Below are 19,455 nucleotides of genomic sequence, written 5' to 3' on the forward strand. Positions count from 1 at the left end.
TGACAGAGTGCTGTGCCACCGGGTCTGATGGCTCATACTCGCGTGATCGTCTTGATGCCTCCTTTACTGGAGGTGGGGTGGAAACGACCTGTGTGTGTTGGAGTTGTTTTACCTTGAGCATCCATGGAACGTCTTATCCGTTCGTACAGGTCAATGAGTTGTTATTGGGAGCAGGGAAGGTGGAGAGGAATATGCTCTTTGACAAATTTTAAATTGATTACATGACATGACGGGCCCTAACTAAGAAGATCAGTCGGTGGGCATTTGGGTAGGCAAGTACCGATTAGTCAGCTATGCTCATGGAGGTCAAATGCATACTCGTGTTTGAGGAGCCTGTGAGAGTTTTATTCATTGTCAATTAAAGATAAACCCTTTGGGGAAGAAAAACATGTAAAAACTGCAACAACTGTTTAGAAGACAAAATGAATGTTTCTAAATTTCTATCTTCAAAACACTATCTATGCAAACGTGTAATGTAATTGTGATTTATCTTCTGTCACTCACCGTCTGGTAGGTAATTATGAATTTGATCATGTGGCCCACAGGCATGTTCTGGGTGAGGAATTCTCTCTGGCTGGGCAGGGCTGGCTGGTAGTGGATCTTTGCTACGGGGAAAACAAAAGTATTACACCATGAATCCCAAAATGACATGCTCTTTTTAATTCCATTTAATCCACCTTCTCTGTTCTCACTTGATGTACTTTACAATATATAAAACATGTAGGACAAATCTAGGCTTTATTTTTAAAGACAGAGTTAAATAAAAAATAAGTGAAGACAGACGGCATACGCTGCTCCCTTTATTAACCAGGGTGGTTTTATCTTGAATCATTGACTAGCATTAATGGCCTCGCTTAGAAATCCCCATGTTCCAATACTACGCTGGCTGTTGCTATGCTGCAGGGTACTAATCACAGCACTTACATCTGTAAAAGCTTCATCTCTCTCACGTGAGAGCACATTCAAGGAACTTCATCAGTACTGTTAAAGGTGCTGTATGTCACGCATGCTGAGAAGCCAGCCAGCCTGTTTCTGTGCTTTGCTCTGGCAAGTGAAGCGACATCTGGCCAAAAGCCAGGCTTTTAACGAATGAACCACTGGAAGATGTGAAACATCATTTAGAAACTGTCAAGAGCCTGTCAGCAACCTCAAAATAATGCCCTTAATGCTAAACAAAATTGATGATCCCAAAGCTGTAAAATTGAAAAACAGTGACATGATAAGTGGCTCCAAACTAATTTGACATGGTCAGTTAGACGTTCAAATGACAGCACTGTACACATGACATAAGACCTGTCAAGTGGTGTCATATCCATAAAGCTGCTTGTTCTGACACCAAAGCCATCTAAGTTGATAGCAGGAAATGCCTTCAACTACCTCATCATTTAGTAAATTATTTATGGTTAAATGAGACATATTCTGACAACTTATTCTTTATGACGCTATGGTGCTCTACTGTGACAACACTGTCATTCACTCTAACGCGCACTAATCAGCAGTGACACTTTCTGTGGAACTTCAACACAACTCAGCATCGCAGTTAAATCAGGATGATGTGAATAAGCAGGTTCAATGGGATGGCAGTTTATATAACAAAATAAATAAGTGCACACTAATCTGATGCTGTGTGCCTAAAAGGTGGCTAGCTGATGAATAGGGACAGAGTACTGCTCGTAAACAGACATCAATGACAAAGTAACACTATTGTTATGCATTCTTTCTGGCATCCAGCAATCGCCAGACTTGGTGAAGGCTTTTACTTTAGTTTAAAAGGGTCCACAGGATAGATACTGAGGATGTCCTCTCTGTCAATGGACCTGAAAGAGGCGCTTGAAAAATTGCCTCAACTTCAACGTCCAGTGTTTTTGAGAGGGCGCACGTTCAAACTGCTCAGGCAAACATACAAAAAGGAGGTACACATGACATTGTTTTGATGCTAGATGAACTAGAGAAAATGTAAAAAGTCTCCAGCTTTATGAGGTCAGAGTGTAGCAGGTCCACCACTTTGGTTAAGACTGACGTACGTAGTGAAATAGACAGACAAATATGAATTAGCAGATGTTAGCATGCTAACATGCCACCAGGTTGAGTTTTTGGCTTCATTTTTGGTTCATTATTGGAGTTGCCATGCTGCTGCGCACGCCTGTGAAAAAAATACTCTGAATGTCCTGGCTGCAGTCCACAGCAGACGAATGATATACTGGTATTTTTTGGGCAAACAATTTGTTAATTAGCAGGAATGTAGTACAACGTGAAAGTGAAAGCACTGCTCTGTTTTAATTTAGGTTTGCTTCGAGGAGACGCACTCTGAATAAGGACCAGTCCTATTGTAATGCAGAGATTCATGATTCATACATTAGCAGTAAGGTGGCACAACATGGATGTGAAAGCGGTGCTCTCTTTATTTAAATGTGAAAGTGCAATCAAAATATTTTGTCCCTATAATGAATGAATAATCGTGATGAATAATTGGGATCTAAGTACTGATCAAAATAATCATTCTAGCCATAATCGTGCAGCCCTCTTCGAGGCAGCGCCGCATCTCTCTCTCTCTCTAATTGTATTCAATAACAACCTATTTATTATTCGGTTTTTTTTAGAATCTCATGAACAATTTCTATGATGGCAATCAGTATCCTGAGCCATTTTTGTCAAAAAATCCCTGCTTAATAATTTGACTGCAATGGATGAAATCTACAAGTCATCAGACATGGAGGAGTACAGCAAGTTTCCCCTAAAGGACGGCAACACCATCCTTACCCGCACCCATCTCTGAACTGAAGTACTCCCATTTGACAGTTTATCAGACGGCTTTTTGCATCAACCTGTCATCTTTGGAAAACAGCTGCAGGTTCAAGGACGTCTAATGGCTCCGGGGCAAACTGTCCAACTGCTGGTTCCCTGACCCTTTGCACTCTTTTTAAGGACACTGCTTGCCCCAGAGTGATTTCCTTTCAGTCTTTTCATTGTCTTTCTGTCTGTCTTGTCTCCTTTTGGAATACTGTGGCATTTGAAAAAACTTCACTCCAATTTGTGAATGCCTTACTGGACAACGTTGACCTTGCTTTCTCTATTTCCTGTGTCACTGACCTGTGCGTTACATCTGTGGTAGCCTTCAGCAAGGGCCTTCAAAATTTCCATTACTCTCTCACTCTGAACTTTTACCGTAGCGCACAGGCACTTTCAATGTCTCTGACAGTCAGAGCGATGAGGAAAGTAAAACACGAAAAGCCACTCAAATCAAGACATGACATCAAAGGGATGATGATTCAGAGATGCAGCTACCAAATGGCAATTTATAAAGAGTGGTGCAAAGAAACTTTAAAAAAGGTATGAAAATGGCTAAAGCTAGCTAGAGCTGAAGTTCAGTTCATAGCTGTGCCTGCATATACTGCGAAATTGGATCGCCTCTTTCATCCTAAAAAGCCAATAGAGCAGCGCACAGCTTATGATGTAACAGCCTGTTCAGGAGGAGAAGAAGTACTTGTCTGAAAAACCTTTTGCTAGGTGTGTGGCTGAGAAAATGGTCATGTGATAAGAGAAACAGCCTTCACAGTATACTGTGCTATACTGTGCTTTAAAACAAAGATACAAGAACCTCTTAAACTATAACTCTGGGCAGGTAACCATACAGAAGGTCAATTCAAAAAGATGAGGCAATAAAGACAGATGGATACCAAAGAAGAAGAAGAAATAAACGGCCTTCATAAATCTTAAGGGCCATCCGAAATAGGCGGCACTATTCACCAATCACTTAATCCAAACGTTGAAGATGGATTCCTGTATCTGTGGGCACGTTACATCCCAGATCTTTTATTGAATTACGTGCGTAGCCCCTTGACACTTATTGAAATTGAAGGCACGGCAGGAGCAGCTGACACCATCCCCCATCTCTCCATACACACACTGCAGTTCCAACATTTCTTAATAATTTCTGCTGTTGCTCCTGATAAGAATAGACTCAAGGAGGATGACCCTTTTGACTAAAATTGCCTTCATTAGTTTAAGAATTCTTTTAACTGTGGTTGAATATTGGATGGCTTTTAATCTCCTATGAATAAACGGCCAACTAAGCGTAGCAGGTGGAGCACAAACAGAAGATGTATTTAATTTTGACGTACATTTTTTATTTTAATCAGTTTCTTAGTAAAAAGGGATTGGGTACAGAGAGTCACTGCCGTCAGTCAAACCTGATCTTACCACACCCCACGCAGTCCCTCACAAGCAAATCAATTGTGTTTTTGAGTGTACTGTTATTCATTTATGACAGAGGTTTGTTTGCTTCTTTTTAATTGCTGTTAATTGAGAAACAAATCCTAAATGAATGAGGGTTTTTTTTTTCAAACTCTTGATGAGAAGATATGTTACACAGAAATAGAGCTTGACCTACTGGTTAATTAGTCTATCACAGATCAGTATCAGTTGATATTGTGGCCACAAATTTCAGTCCAGACGTACTAAAAACGTGTTGGAAGTAATTGCGAAACAATGTCACCATAACAAAGTATGTCCACCTGAGAGTAAATGTCTTGGTCAAAGTTCTTTGATATCCAAATTTAAGAGATCCTTAATAATTCTTGTTAATTTTATGCCTTGACATAATAAAAAAATAATGAATAATCGAACAATACATGTATTAATGATCAATAACAGTATTAGCCTCAACATACCACACAGAAATTACAACTTTAGAAAAGAGTTTTGACTATGGTGTGTGCGCTGAACGTTTTTCATAATATTTTAATAATAATAATAATGTTAAAAAATAATATTTTTTTAACATTTTGCATTGCTGAACAAAGCAGTGCAAAGCCACATGTCCGATATTAGCCTGCTCATCAACATTTGCTATGTTGCGCATCAGAAGAGATGTAAAATACACATAGATAGCTTAATTCATTTCCACAGAGTTTAAATTCAGCGAGATAGAAATCGCATTGCGTTAGTTATCTTCCCAATCACTTCAGCTCCCACTTAATATTTAATCCCTAAATGAGACTCCATTAGTTTCATTCACAGCACAGCGCAAATCCGTGGCCTAGAATCCTGACTCACAGTGTCACTTGGTGCTAATGCACTGCCTACCTGTTTTTCTACTAGTGTAAACAAGCCTGTGGACTAAACTGTGAGTGGCAGATGTAATAGTTTCCTCACCACTGCCCAAGCCTGCTGTCATTACTGCAGCTCCTCCTCCATTAGAAGATAAATTGCAACATCAGATATAGTGTTGCTTGGCTGCCTGTCAAGTTCACTCGCAATCAGATGAAATTCCCCTTTAGTCAGGTACAACGACTTTTTGCAAGAGACGTCGAGAACTTTGGCTTCACCCACTTAACAATAAATGTCCTTGCACATGCCAACACAGACACAAATGTGCACACACAGCCAGACAGTTGGCATGCTCTGCAAGGAACTTCCTACTTGATGAAGAGAGACAGAAAAACACATTGAAACTAAATGTTAATTTAGTAACTGCAGAGCTGTCTCTGTAACTACCGCTGAATGTTAGACTGTACGCCTAATTGCATTATACTCCAACTGCATGCTGTGAAAGCTTAGTTAGTATTTGTTTTTACACAATGCAGTCGCGTAATAAATATACATGGGAACCTATTTACTTACTAATATATGCACATACTTCAATCACATCTTCGAAATTCAACACAACGCATGGCAAAATTCTCATTTCCAAGCTCATCTTCATTTTCTTGCATGGCAATCTCGTATGCAGTGAAACCAAACAGTTCATAAATCATTGAGGTGAGTGAGAGAAGTGGTAACAAAAAAAGGAGGGGAAAAAAAAACTGACGGAACTCATTATAAAAGATGGATGGATGAATGGGGAGATAAATCCAGGAGCCAAGAACAGGACAAACGTGATATATTGGGGAACGAACAGCTCATATCCAGCAGTTGCGATTGTGTGCGTGTGTGTGTGTGTGTGTGTGTGTGTGTGTGTGTGTGTGTGTGAATACAGTGGGGGGTGTCTTTTGATGCCAAGCACCTCTTGGACCCAAGAGAGTATTCATTTTTTTGTTCAGTCATCCATCTACCGATTTATTGAATCAAAAGCAAGTGACTTCTGAAAGAATTAGGAATGTCAGAAACAAACATCTGTAACAAAGGAACTAAATATGAGCGGTTATGGATAGTGTGAACAACAATGTACACTTCTACTGTCCAAACGAGGAATGGTCTACAGTCACTATCACCGTTAAAGCTCTCTCCTTCGCTCCCCCACTAACTGGAAGGCTGCTCAGGTTTATTCCCCTCCAGAAAATTAAAACAAAACATGTCATACAGATGACTTCAACCAGCAATCCTCCCTTTAATTTATCCCAGACTCCTTTTGGGAGAGGTGACGTCTCAATCACTGGCCCGACTGTGGCTTTTGAAAGTCCCTGTCAATCTTCCCACACTGATTTAAGGCCAAAGCGTGGCCCAGTGGCATCCGAGCCAGAGCAATCCATGCTGCATAATTCAACACTGCTTTCAAACCTGTCTCATTAAGGATCCTGGCTATGGTCCATGGCTATGAGTATGAGGATTTGAGTGACAGATCTGTTGCCAGCTTAGTACATACAGGCACAGACCCAGTGTAAAGCCCAGCTTCAGATTCTGCTTCGGCCCCTTCAAAACCTGGCAAGAACTAGCTTGGGCTCCAGCCTTGGCATCAACCAGCACGACTCCTGTCTTAGTATGTGTCACGTACACGTGACAAGCAGCAGCCAGACTGCAAACATTAAATCAACTCCAAGTCATTGCTATGTTACCCACCAATTGAGTTTGGAATGCAGGTTTTCTATTTTCTGACCAGGAAAAAACAAGAGAAAAAGAAGTGGATTCTACTCAGTGGATTGGATATGATGGATATGTTTTCTCAAACTCACTACTGACACATATTGCCGTAACGTTTGCTGTTAATTAAAAAGACCTTGTGGTCTGATTTTCAAAATGCCATGATTTTAAAGGCTACATTAGTTGGTGCAATTACGACTTTTTGGCTCTCGAGAACAGTTTACTGTCAGGGTCCATTTTTTTTCTCTCCTCCTAGCTCGATTGCTGAGAGGTCGGTTATGACGTGTTTGTCACTTTCAACTTCCCACTGCCTACCATAACGAATGTCAAGTTAGGCCCCACTTAAAGTTTTGGCCTTTACTTTTGCTCTGGTTCAAAATCCAATCCAGGCAATTCCTCAGCCCATAGCCCGACCTCAGAACAAATCTTCTTCAACCGAAGTGACTGCCACATCCCAGAGCCAAAACGATTTAGGAAAATCAAAGTCTTTATCGGCATGGATGCACAGTTAACCACATTTGACTGACGTAGTGAGAGGGGAGGATATTTGCCTTCTGCATCAGTGAGAATTTAATTTAGCGAGTCGACGGAGGTGGGAGACGCACACTGACCTGCCAAATGAGGGGGGCAGGTGACAATCACAGCTCTGCACAGGAAGGTGTTGGTCGTGGTGGTCACCCTGGCCCACTCAGCATCCTGTCGAAACACATAAACAGAAACACAGCTTTATTTCATAAGCAAGCTGCGCAGATTTGTTAGTACATTACATCCCCTCTTGTGTGATGGAGCTATTTATAAGTGCGATTTGCTGACTGATTATGGAAAAATAGTATTTTCAATATGGTATGCACAAACTGGATTTAACTTAATTACTTTACATCACTTCTTTCCAGTATTGCCGACCCCGTGTTTTAAGCATCTCACTCTGCAAATCTGAAATTACTTTGGCTAAATGTTTATATCTTCACAACCAAATTGGGACATTGTTGCATACTAATACTGCCAGTGTTTTATAATATACATTAACTTTGAGCCTGTGATAAACTGATTAAATGCCATACAGTATACTACAGTAGTCATTTATCAGTCATATATAAGTATCATGTAACAGTGAAGGAAAAATAGTTTTCTAGGATATATTTATACATGAGGCATAGTTCCGTGAATCAAACTGATTTCATTCTATTAGTATGTGTTTTGTATTTTTATGGATGTCCATTTTGAAAGGAGAAAAAGATATTGTTGTAATTTAAACAAATTACGTGGTAAATTCAACTTCAAAAGGTGGTTATTAAATGGCATTGTGATGGCAAGATGTTCTCCTGTACATCACTGGGTTTTTGAATCACTGCAGAGCTCTTATGTGCTTGCTCCCTTGGTCTCGCATGCACTTAACTTAAGCCTCTGGTGATAATTAAAACTCACCCACCACAGAACATTACTGTGCAACATAGAAAGCACTTATCCTCTGAGATTGTAAAACGGCTATATATTTTTGGATGCTGAAAATTAGAAATTACATTTACTGCATTTTTGTGTGTCTTGACTGGCTCCTGAGTAACGTTAGGATTATTAAAAAATATATTTTTGTACACACACACCATTAAAACAGTAAAGCAGCATGAGTTGATATCGTTCAGCACCACTGTAACAACCTTCGCCTTTTCAGAGCGGAGACTAAAGGTGTCCCAGCTTTGCCTTTTTGGACAAGCTTTCCTCAATGTCCCAAAGCAGCCAAAATACAGATTTTATATTTTTTGATTTGTGTGTATTATTGCCTTGCAGCAAGAAGGTCCTTGGTATGAAGCCCACCGGGCCGACTGTGTGAGGTTTGCATGTGCTCCTGCCTTTGGATTTCTTCTGGGTGCTCCAGTTTAGATGGACTGGAAACTCTAAATTTCCTGTAGCTGTGAGTGTTTGTCTGTCAATATGTGTTAGCCCTTGATAGTCATCACTAAATGTCAACGGTGTGCCCTCCCTGTCACCCAATGCATGCTGGGACCGGCTTAAACCTTTCTGTGAATCTGCCCCCTTATTTCATCCAAGTTCATATTATTACTGTTTAGTACTTGTGAGTAGGACTATAGTTAGAGATTATTTTCAATATTAATTAATTTAAATATTATTTCAGGTAATTAATTAATAGATTTATTATTTAGTACATACAATAGGGCCGGAATTAACAATTATTTTCTATTTTATGGATTAAATCTGCCGAAATTTTTGGAATTGTTTAATCGTAATCACAATGTCTAGAACAAAAGGCGCCCTCTTGAAATTGCTTGTTTTGGCCAACCAACAGTCTAAAATACAATGATAAAATGTCACTTGCTGAAAACCAGTTGAAATTCACATCTGAAAGGCTAAACCCTGTGACTTTTGTGGCATTTTTGCCCCAAAAATATTTGAAACAATAAATTGTTAAATTATTCAGTCGACGATTGTTTTTCTATTGATCCACGAATTCATTAATTAACACATTTTTCAGCTCTAATTAAGCAAATGTATTCCTCACGACGTCTTCAATCTGCTTATGTCCTGCCAAATGTCCAAAACCAAAAGTAAATTTATTGTGATACAAATTAGAAAAACACAAAATACTCTCCTTTTAAGAGGCTGCAACCAGTTCATTCTTGGCATTTGTTCTTGGTAATATACATAATTGCTAAATTCATGTTCAAAATTGTTTCAGCTCTACTTTGATATTAGAAAATGTAGTCCAATAACTGATTTTGGTATTCAATTTAGTATTCTATAGACTAAAATCCAGCAATCCCATTTCATATTTTATCATCCAGTTATCAATATTCTATGATCTAACAATCAATACATACATAATCAGCAAGAATAGACAATATTTCAAGGCAAAGCTCTTTCCACTTAAGGGTGCATGGAGCCTTCTTGGTCTCTCAGCTGTGGATAAGGAAGACAGTCAGGCAGAACAGACCGTGCCCTCACAGGAGACGGCCTATTTCCCCACTGTGGAAGCTGTTATCTCTGTGTCACGCCTCATCAAACCCTGAGTGAGATGTTACTGTACTCTACCTGCCATATGGCCGTCACAGCAGAACCCAGCCGGACATTCTTCCACCCGGCACGTTCTGCCAGACACTGTGAAAGTTGTTGGGTGCCTCCCTGTGGAGAGACAGAAACTTCACCATTGATACCCAGGGTGGGCAGAGTGCTTGACGTTAAAGGGTTTCTTCAGCCAAATCATTAAACCATAAACTCCTTGTGGTGTCTAGTCAGCCATGCAGATAATTCAGTTATTTGAGCCATTTTTATATGGACCTGCCTCTGAGACTTCTGCTGACTTCTCAACGCATTGAAACATTTTTTTTTTGTGGCGCAATTAGAAATGTAGGCTACATTAAAGACAAATGTAAATAAATCATTTTCTGGAAACAATGTCCTGGTTATTCTGCAATGAATAGTCAGTGGGAACTATTTTCTTCCAATGGTTCAAAATAACTGTTCATATGTTTTAATGTGATAAGCATATGAAAATTCCTAAAAACAGGAAAACAAAAGCCAAAAGTAAGCTTGAATTTGAAGGGGAGAAATACACACAGAGTCCTGACTTTAATCTCAATTTTCAGATAAAATGTATTAAAAATGATTGAAGGAATAAATAAAATAACAACTGATGAAGCTCCTTACATTTGATGCTGCTTTTACTGCATCTGTGGTATTGCCATGCTCACAGTGCTAATTGTAATAATTCCCTCAGGATACAGCTGAAATACCAAAATAAGAAAATTGCGGCAGATAAATATGAGGGGAGAAAATCTGCTAATACACAAGTTTGTAACTAGAAAAGAATTTTCTTTTTCTTCTCCTTTTGGCCTTCAGCTATTTTACACTCCACCACTCTGTGGAGAGAGAAGGTTTAGAAACAATGGCTCAAACATAGAAAGGCATCAAACCTTAACTTGCTATGGTAGCTAACAGAAAATTGGAAAATACAAAACAAAACCACAACTCCACGTGTTCTAGCTGTGCCAATCGATGATGCGTCTGAGATGAACAAATGCTCTGTGTTTGTTAAGACAGGGATTGTACAAGATGTTCTGACTCTGTTGAGGGATAGTTTTTTACAGGGACATTTTATTAAAGGGGAGAAGAAATCCACTGGGGTCTTTGTTTTTGAAAAAGCTCTCGAGTCAATATGGAGTTTGTGGAAGGATATCAGCTGTGTACCTTTATCTTGAGCTCTTGCGCAGAACCTGGAGTGCTTTCCAGCAGTGGCAGTACCCCTCCAGCTGCTGCAGCATACATGAGGAAGAATAGGAAGGACATCTGCGATGGCTCCATGCCAAAGACAGATCTGCTACACAGACCCATCTCTTCTTTTAGCTCTGGCAGATGAATGAATACATACTGTAGCTCTCACACATGCAGTAATTATATTCATTTCCATACCATATCAGTGTCCTGCCAAGGTGTGAACCATTGCATAGCATACAGTCTAAAAACCGCAATTTATCCGACCATGAAAGTCTACCATTGTGCCATTGGCCAGTCAATAAACCACAACAAAGAAACCATAATGTAATTATCTTAGCATATGAAGCCCTCTTTAGTCTGCAGTCAATAACTCTGGTACTACCATTTTCTTTGGTTTTGAATAAACATCTAGGTATGATTAACAATCTATACTATAGACATTTCATGCACTGACAAAACAAATCTACTAGCGTGGCTCTAAGAATGGCTAAACCACTGATCCACACTGAAATTCCTATTTATAGATTGGACTGTCGTGAAATTCGGTGCGGACTTTCAATATCTCCAGAGGATGAACGCTGATGTCTTTCTATCCGTGACAACATTCTCATTAGCCTCAGCTGTACCTTGTGTGTGTGTAGATATATCTATATATATATATATATATATATATAGATAGATAGATAGATAGATAGATAGATAGATAGATAGATAGATAGATAGATAGATAGATAGATAGATAGTAAAGCGACTGAGTGTGAGGAGAAGGGCTGGAGCGTAGGAAAGCTGTGCAAGCAACAATATGTCTGTGTACAAGCATAAAGTTTGAACAGAAGCAGTGCCAATCCAAGTGCAAGCAAGGATTTTCAATAATCAAAAAGTCATGCTCTTTCAATTTAAAAAGATATACTCTTGAATAAAGATAAGAAAAAAAGCTCTATAGTTTAATTTGCATGGCAGCAAATATTAGCTATTGTAGCTATTGTAGTGTATTGCTACTACACTAAGCTAAGATGGTGACCAACATTACACCTGACATAGTGTGAGCTTGTTAGCATGTCAACTGCTACTATATAAACTACCTGTTTATGTAAACATTACTCCACCATATTTGTATATAGCAAATAGTTGTTTGCTTCAGTATCATATGTTAAGAATGTCAAATACAGCTCCTTTAAGGATCAGAGACACATTTTTGACCTCAACTGTTATATATCTTCATCTTTTTTTCCTACATCAGAGCCTGTAGACTCATAATTGTTCCGTAAAAATACTGTATATGGAACACTGTATCAAGAGTCACTAACTTTGGTCTACATGCTCTATTGAAGGAAATAGAGGGTGCAATAGCTAAAGCAACTTTTAAACGTACCTGCAGTCCAAGCATGTTGCTCAATGTATGAATGCAGGGTCATACTGTCCAGTTCACCAGCGTTGGGAGTCCTCCAAGGATCCTGGACGCATACTGTGGCACACAGTCTGTCAATCTGAGTGCAAAGTAGAGTTACAACAACACACCCACACCTTTACCATAACAAAAAGAATCATCCCATTGATACAGAAACAAAGAAGAGTAGTTTAAAAAACACGATCAAACATGATTCTGTCAGGGATTTCCCCGCACATGTTCTGCTTCCCACTCCTACTCTAAGCACTTATCCTGGGCAGGACATTTTGTGGTACTTTGTTGTGTGATTATTATGTGCTTGTTCTATTAATCTGAAAGCAGACAGCATCATACATGTAAAAAACCATTACCACAACCATTTGGGACTGCTTATTGATTCCCAGCATGGTAAGGATATTGTTCAATAAAGTGGATTATAGAAATATATTGTTGTAAAAGCTGGCCTCTAAAGAAATACTGTATATCATCTTGTTATTGGTACGCATGCAACAAGAAATGAATTAAATCATTCCACTAGGAGTTGTGGTTATTTGGCTGATTCATATCATTTCTAAGAATTTTGGGAGGAAAGCCATGATTGAACAGACTATTGCTGAGTAAGTCTGCTTGCCTCACCTTCCACAGGAGCTGGGTGAGGTCCATTAGCACCACTGGGGATAGAGCAGGGATACTGGTTCTGTAGGTGCGAACTTTGGCACCTGGCCCCCCCGTGTGGTGAACCTTCTTGCCAATATTGAATTGCGGGTACGTCTCTAAGCCCAGCTCCTTTATGAGCTCCAAGATGTGTGTTTGGGTGCTGAAAAAGAAAAGAAGCGACTTTATACAGTGTAGTGAAAACTGAGGTTTACAGTGTTTGAGGATTTGGTGTAGGGTTTCAGCTGATACATAATCAGAAATGCATTTATTCTGAGTTAAGAGAAGTGGGCTTGAGAATACAATATTGCTTGAGCTGGAACTTAATAAAAAAATATATGCCAAAGTGTGAAGTGATCGAAGTGCTCTTGAACAATGCCGATAGACAAACACCTTTAAAGAGAAGCCAGCTTAAATGCTTGTTAGGTTCTGAAAAGATACAAAAATATTATGTTATTTTCTACATTGCTCCCATACTCTGTAGTGCTTATTGATTTGGATCTCCATTACCCGTTACCAGGGCAACAGCTACTATTCCTTGGGTTCACAGGGAAGATATATTATTTATTACTTCAATTATCTTACAAAAAATAAAATAATGTTATGCATCAATTAACACAGACGTCAGAGAAAACAAGTTACAGTAAAAGCTTGTATAATCAGCTGACCTGCAGTGTACATATTGCAATCAAAGGCCTTGAGTACAATGCAGTACCAGCCTTCAAGCACAACACTGAGCAATATGCATCTCCGTTCTATTATCTTCGGAATAAATTATATAAACTCTGTATTAGTCATAACACCCTTGAATCTCTCTATGACTCATTAGACATCTTTTCAGCTTTTTTTTTTAAAGTAATCTTTTTTTTAAAGACGTTCACATAATGGGCAGTTATGTGCCCCGTATTTGTTTCTTAGAGTGACATCAATATTCTTAAAGGATGAGTAGGATTTTGTTAAAAACAATGTTTAGACTCGTGCAAAAAAAAAAAAATCCCTCTCAATCATCAACTTATGACTCACTAGGACTGTGTGCCTGTGTCTGTATCTGCATAGACTCTGCCCTCTACTTGTGTTTCTCCTTTATATTCATTTAGCTGTGTTCGGTAAGTTTCTGACATCAACCTTATTGAAAACGTAGCGACCAGGCGCCAGATCACAAAAGCTAACAAAGTGGCGGACAGCAGCACAGACAAAACATGAATATAAACACGAAAAACTACAAGTGAACCAAGTGTTTTCTTGTGAGCACCATAACCCTTGTTAAGCCCAGGAGGAGGGGCCAACTTTGAATGTTGTGTTTCCAAACCGCAACCAATAAATCATTGAGCCTTAAGTTCTCAAAATTCTCTACATGGCTGGAGTCAATCTCAGCCCAGAACCTGAACCATGTGCTAACCACTGCACCAAGCCCTGCCCATCAATAACTACATTTGCTACAATTTGAATGTAAATGAAGTTTGCTTGTCTAATTGAGGTCTACATTTTCTGCCCATATGATTAACCTCAAGTTCTTCAACACTGTTTTCTATGATTGCATAATGAAAGAGGTGAAATATCTGCTATTAGCAATAGCTCCAGAATCCCTGAGTGTATCTGTGTGTCTGGTGGAACTCTGCGGCATTTCAATTGATGTTGATATTCAGTGTCATAAACAAAACAAAAATTCAAAACATAAGCAGAATTTTCCACTGTTTTTATACTATAAAATCCCTGTAAGACATAATTATATAATCAAATAATAAATATCCTTGTGATCTCAACTAGGTGACTGCTACATTGATGTAGTTTTTGATCAACCTTACCTTCCTACCCACTGCCCCCCAAAGTCCCAGCGATCAACACCATTGGCTGCTGGTATTTCCGTGGACACTGTGCGACCTCCCACCCGATCTGCACGGCACACCAGAGACGATTTAGTCAGAGACAATATCATAGCTAAAGAATCCAGTAAATTACCCTCATTTCAGATTACCGATTGCTTTGAATTTTTACAAACCTTTTCCTTCCAGTGTCAGTATTTTCAACTTGGCATTCCTTTTTCTGAGCAAATGAGCTGCGCTCAGTCCAGATAGTCCTGCACCAACAATAATAACGTCCCAAATTTCTGCAGTCATAGTCGAGCTCAAGATTTTTTTGTGCCAACATGCGCTCGTAAATCGTCAGAAACAGAAATCCAACTTGTTTTCCCTTTTCTTCTCCGTATCAATCGGGTTATCTTGCAAAGCCTGGGCTGCTTTCATAAAAGTGCACTTTGGAACTGGGAACAACTGAGCTGTGACCTACTTGGCAGAGAATTGGCAGTGTAAACTGAAACTCCAGCGGTAAAAGCTAGGAGAAGGCTTTAGATTTTTGAACAGTAAAAATCATGCAGATGAACATATTCATTTTAAACCATTAGTTAAATGATAATATAGTAATTAAGTTATTCTCTTAGCAGGCATAATATGGTATTTTTGTATTACCAGTATGAGTGAGATGAATTTTATTTTACTATGCTGTGACATAAATTACTTTTAATGTAAGTCATTCTATACTGAAGGCTATACTGGACCATTCTTTCTTTAAACTTAATGGTTTTTTTCAATATTTACAATTAAGAGATTTTTTAATTGAAAAACTCCAACTGGGACACACTTAAAACACATCCCTTACCCATTAATAATTGACCTACACATTGAACTAATTAATAGTAAATCAGAAGCAAAATTCATGCTATAGCCAGTATGGTAAAAGATAATATTATATATATCAATATATAGAGTCTGAGCTCGGAGAACATATTTAGAATGAAACATGGAGGGAAAGTCCTCAATCCAATAGAAAATTAATCTACATATATATTTTTTTTCAAACCCCAAACAGAAGGGTGAAAATAAATCTGGAACCAACTTGAGCCTGCTGGAGTAGGTGTGGAGTACAGTATGCAAAACTACTTGTACGTTTTTGGTTGTGTCCCAAGTAAATTAACTTCTAGGCCGTCGTTCTTTTTTTATGAATGATGTTCTGGAGATATCGCTGTAAAGGAATCCCACAACTGCCCTAGTGTGAGTAACACCTGAACATTGTACACTCGTACTTAGTTACATGAACCTTAATATTCTTCGGGTTACAGCAAGGAAACAGTAGATATTAGCCCAGCGAGGATGGACCTTCAACAGGAGAATGGACAAGCAGATTTAAGGTTTGGAAGTGTATGTGTGTGTGTGTGTGTGTGTGTGTGTGTGTGTGTGTGTGTGTGTATGTTCTTGACTTAGGCTACCTTCAGGGACACAATTCAGGCAAAAGACCAGTTAATTGCATAACAGCTTGTAAACAAAACGTGTGTCCCCGATTTAGAAGAAAAAAAAGATAGTGGTCAATGTTAGGTCAAGGTTAGGGTTAGGCTAGTAGTGGATATGGTTAGGGTAAGTCTCTAGGAAATGAATGTAAGTCAATGTTATGTTCCCAAAAGTGTGCTAAGTAAACATGTATGTTTGTATGAAGGCCCATAAATAAACAGAATGGAAGTGGAAAGTAATGTTGTGTCAATAAAGGATTATGTTATCTCTAATATAACTCGGTATGAATCCACTTGCTCTCATGTACTCACTTTGTATTTGTTCTTTTTTTCTTCTTTTTTTGACTTGTTCTTTTTCTTCTTTTGTCGTTTTCACATGTGTAATATAATTTTAGCAAACTGCTGGGAGTAGACGGAAATGTCAGGCCTGTGTATGTAAACAATAAAGCATCTGTGTAGAAATGTGCCAAAGAAAAAAGGTTGAACGTAAAATCAATCAGGTGAGGTGCTCAACATGGTGCTGTGCTAATTCTATTGTCTATCTTATAAAACAAGAACTACCACCTTGGGTGTCGTTTGGCAGGTTTATTTTCACCCACTTCCTTACAAAATGTCAACGACATTCATATCAATGTCCAAAGAACTACTGAATTTCTTTTTAAAAAGGGTAATATGTTATTATAAAACAGAAACAGCAAGCTAACAAGGGTTCGTGGAACGAGTAAGATTTGAATGTTTCTTTTTCTAGCACTCCCTGCTGTATTCACTTGGAATACCTAGTTTCAAGTGCCTTCATCTATTTTTTTCTACTTGAGCTGTTTTCTAGCTCTAAATCAAAGAGAACCCAAATTGGTATGTTCGTGTACATGGTGTGCAACTGCTTAGGCAAGACCGAACACTCATGTTGCACAATGGTTACACAAATGTGTGTTTTTATTTGAAAAGATAGACTGGCCAAGATTTGTTTTCAGGCAATCATTACATACATTCAAGTGTATTTTGTAACTGTGTGCTCTGAAGTAAACTTAAAACCAATCTCCACAACACTTCACACCACCCTCTCTTACCTTGAAAGCAACACCTCCAGACCGATCACCAAACAAGATGACTTTGGCATCAGCAACTCCTTCTGTACCTTGATTCTTGACTTCCTAACCAATGAATGCTAGTCTGTGACAACCACACCTCTTTTCACTCTGAGCCAGAACGCTGGAGTTCCACAGGGCCGAGACAAAGAGACGGTTTACAGGGACGAGGTGTACCAGCACCACCTGGCCCTCAAAACAAAGAAGACCATTGAGCGCATTGCTGCACACAAATGCCCTTTTGCATCAATGGCGCACATGTGGAGCGTGTCTTAAGTGTTAACGGGTGACTACTGTAATGGTAATTTTTTTACACAGTATATATTTCTACTCAGTATATTGTATTCATGCATAAGTCGTTTTGCTCTGGACTTTGTTGAACGTCACCGTGTCTCTGTTGTGCAGAAGAATAATTCTCCCTTGCCTGTTCACATAGATAACTAACTGTGTTGTATGAGAATGTTCCATGCCAAGGCCTTTGGGCCGCTTGTTTTGGTTGCTGGCCGTTTGTTTTCACTTGTTGTTCCCATCAGTCTGAGACCAAAAGTCTGAGACCGAGATGTCTGTAACGTTGCCCATCGGCCCCCACCTTTGCTCATTCTGTATAAAGAAAGCTTGTTCACTTTTTTCGAGGTTCTTCCTCACTGAGACTGAACGCATTCTGTTGTGATGATTGAACCTTCTCTGCGCAGAGAATAAATACTTAAAAGACAACCTGGTTTTTGGTATTATGTATTTCAGCATTAGAAGACTCATGCAAAGCGGGTATAGGATTTTTTTTCCACCACACTACACCTTCAAATTCTGCTAGAGCCCTTCCTCCTAGCCTATTTTTAAAATTCAACAGAGGACTGAGGGAGCAGCGACTGCAGGAGGCGTGGCCTCGTGGTTACTGAGCATGTGACCAGGCGGGTTCGGGGGACATGAGAGAGACTGACTAACCCCCCCTCAGTAGCATAGACCGCGATGTTGAGCTGGTCTTGGGTTACCAACCATGACAATCTGCTTTTTTGTTTTTTTGCGACTTTTGTTTCTCTGCTGGAAAGACAGGGAGTCTGGTGGAGCTTTGGCCTTCACTAGAAGCGGCTTACAACTTTGCAGCTCTGCTATGAGAGGCTTCCCTATCGTATCGACTATTTAATGACTGGCATTGAATGAAGCATCTTTCTAGAAATGCTTTTTGAGACCCTCATGGCTCGTTTCTTTTGAATGCTACTGAGCTGAGTGTAGCATGTTGTGTGTGTGGCTGTGGGGGAGTGTCAGTGCATGGCCATAGTAATGCTGTTTATCACACTTACAGTTACTGTTTGTCAACCCTAAATATCTTGTCAAGTTCTGAACATAACACACTTTTCAACAGGCCCATGTGCAGAAAAAATATATATATATACATAGTACATAATATCTATATTATTAGTGTGGAGTTCCTCTTTAAGTTCTGTGGTGTCCACATTTCACCTGTCCTCCTGTTTGTGAGGATCTATGCAGCTTTTACTGGTTCACCAGTGAACTATCAGTGTGTAGGAACAGTGCAGACAGCTGCTCCGTCTCTGACTGAAAAGCACAAAAGCAATAAGGCAGCGCTTGTTAAAATTGCCCAGAATGATCACAGGTTCATGACTTCCCACCATCATGTACATCCAACACAGGCGATACTTGCTGAGGGCAGGCTTACTCCATAACTTATGTACCGTTTATAGCAGTAAATACAGCACAGCTGCATGAGCTGTGTTTCATTGTACTGGTACTGTGTGCACTGACAGTAAAGTTGAATCTAATCTAACTTCAGTTTTGTTGGTTGGCATGTAGCGTACGTTACAAATGGACGTCCTGAACAATTTGTTTGAATGCTTCTGTTTTCCATATTAAAGTAATTAAGAAAAAGTGAGAGTACCAGCTCCATGCTTTTAAAGCAATTACATACAATTTCCTCCAGCAAAGGCCATCCCATTCCTAGACAAATGCTGCTTTCCAGTCAGTTTAGTTTGTTTTTAGAGGGGTCTGTCTCTGTATGCTAATTTACC

General features: G+C 39.3%; 1 protein-coding gene across 1 annotated transcript in view; it reads right to left on the reverse strand.

Annotated features, from left to right (window-relative positions):
- The window catches only part of si:ch211-127i16.2 (probable flavin-containing monoamine oxidase A), a 35,296-nt gene extending 20,002 nt beyond the window's left edge, over positions 1-15,294 (reverse strand). The window contains exons 1-8 of the mRNA XM_068705935.1: positions 15,066-15,294; positions 14,872-14,959; positions 13,049-13,229; positions 12,398-12,512; positions 10,999-11,156; positions 9,844-9,933; positions 7,410-7,494; positions 505-605 (exon numbers count right to left, since the gene is read on the reverse strand). Of these exons, the coding sequence (XP_068562036.1) occupies positions 505-605; positions 7,410-7,494; positions 9,844-9,933; positions 10,999-11,156; positions 12,398-12,512; positions 13,049-13,229; positions 14,872-14,959; positions 15,066-15,183 (936 nt within the window). The 5' untranslated portion in view covers positions 15,184-15,294. The remainder of the gene's footprint in view (positions 1-504; positions 606-7,409; positions 7,495-9,843; positions 9,934-10,998; positions 11,157-12,397; positions 12,513-13,048; positions 13,230-14,871; positions 14,960-15,065) is intronic.
- Positions 15,295-19,455: the final 4,161 nt, after the last annotated feature.

Source organism: Cebidichthys violaceus, unplaced genomic scaffold (assembly GCF_023349555.1).
Source record: "Cebidichthys violaceus isolate CVI_PGR_0920_01 unplaced genomic scaffold, fCebVio1.0.p SCAF_12, whole genome shotgun sequence".
NCBI lineage: Eukaryota > Metazoa > Chordata > Actinopteri > Perciformes > Stichaeidae > Cebidichthys > Cebidichthys violaceus.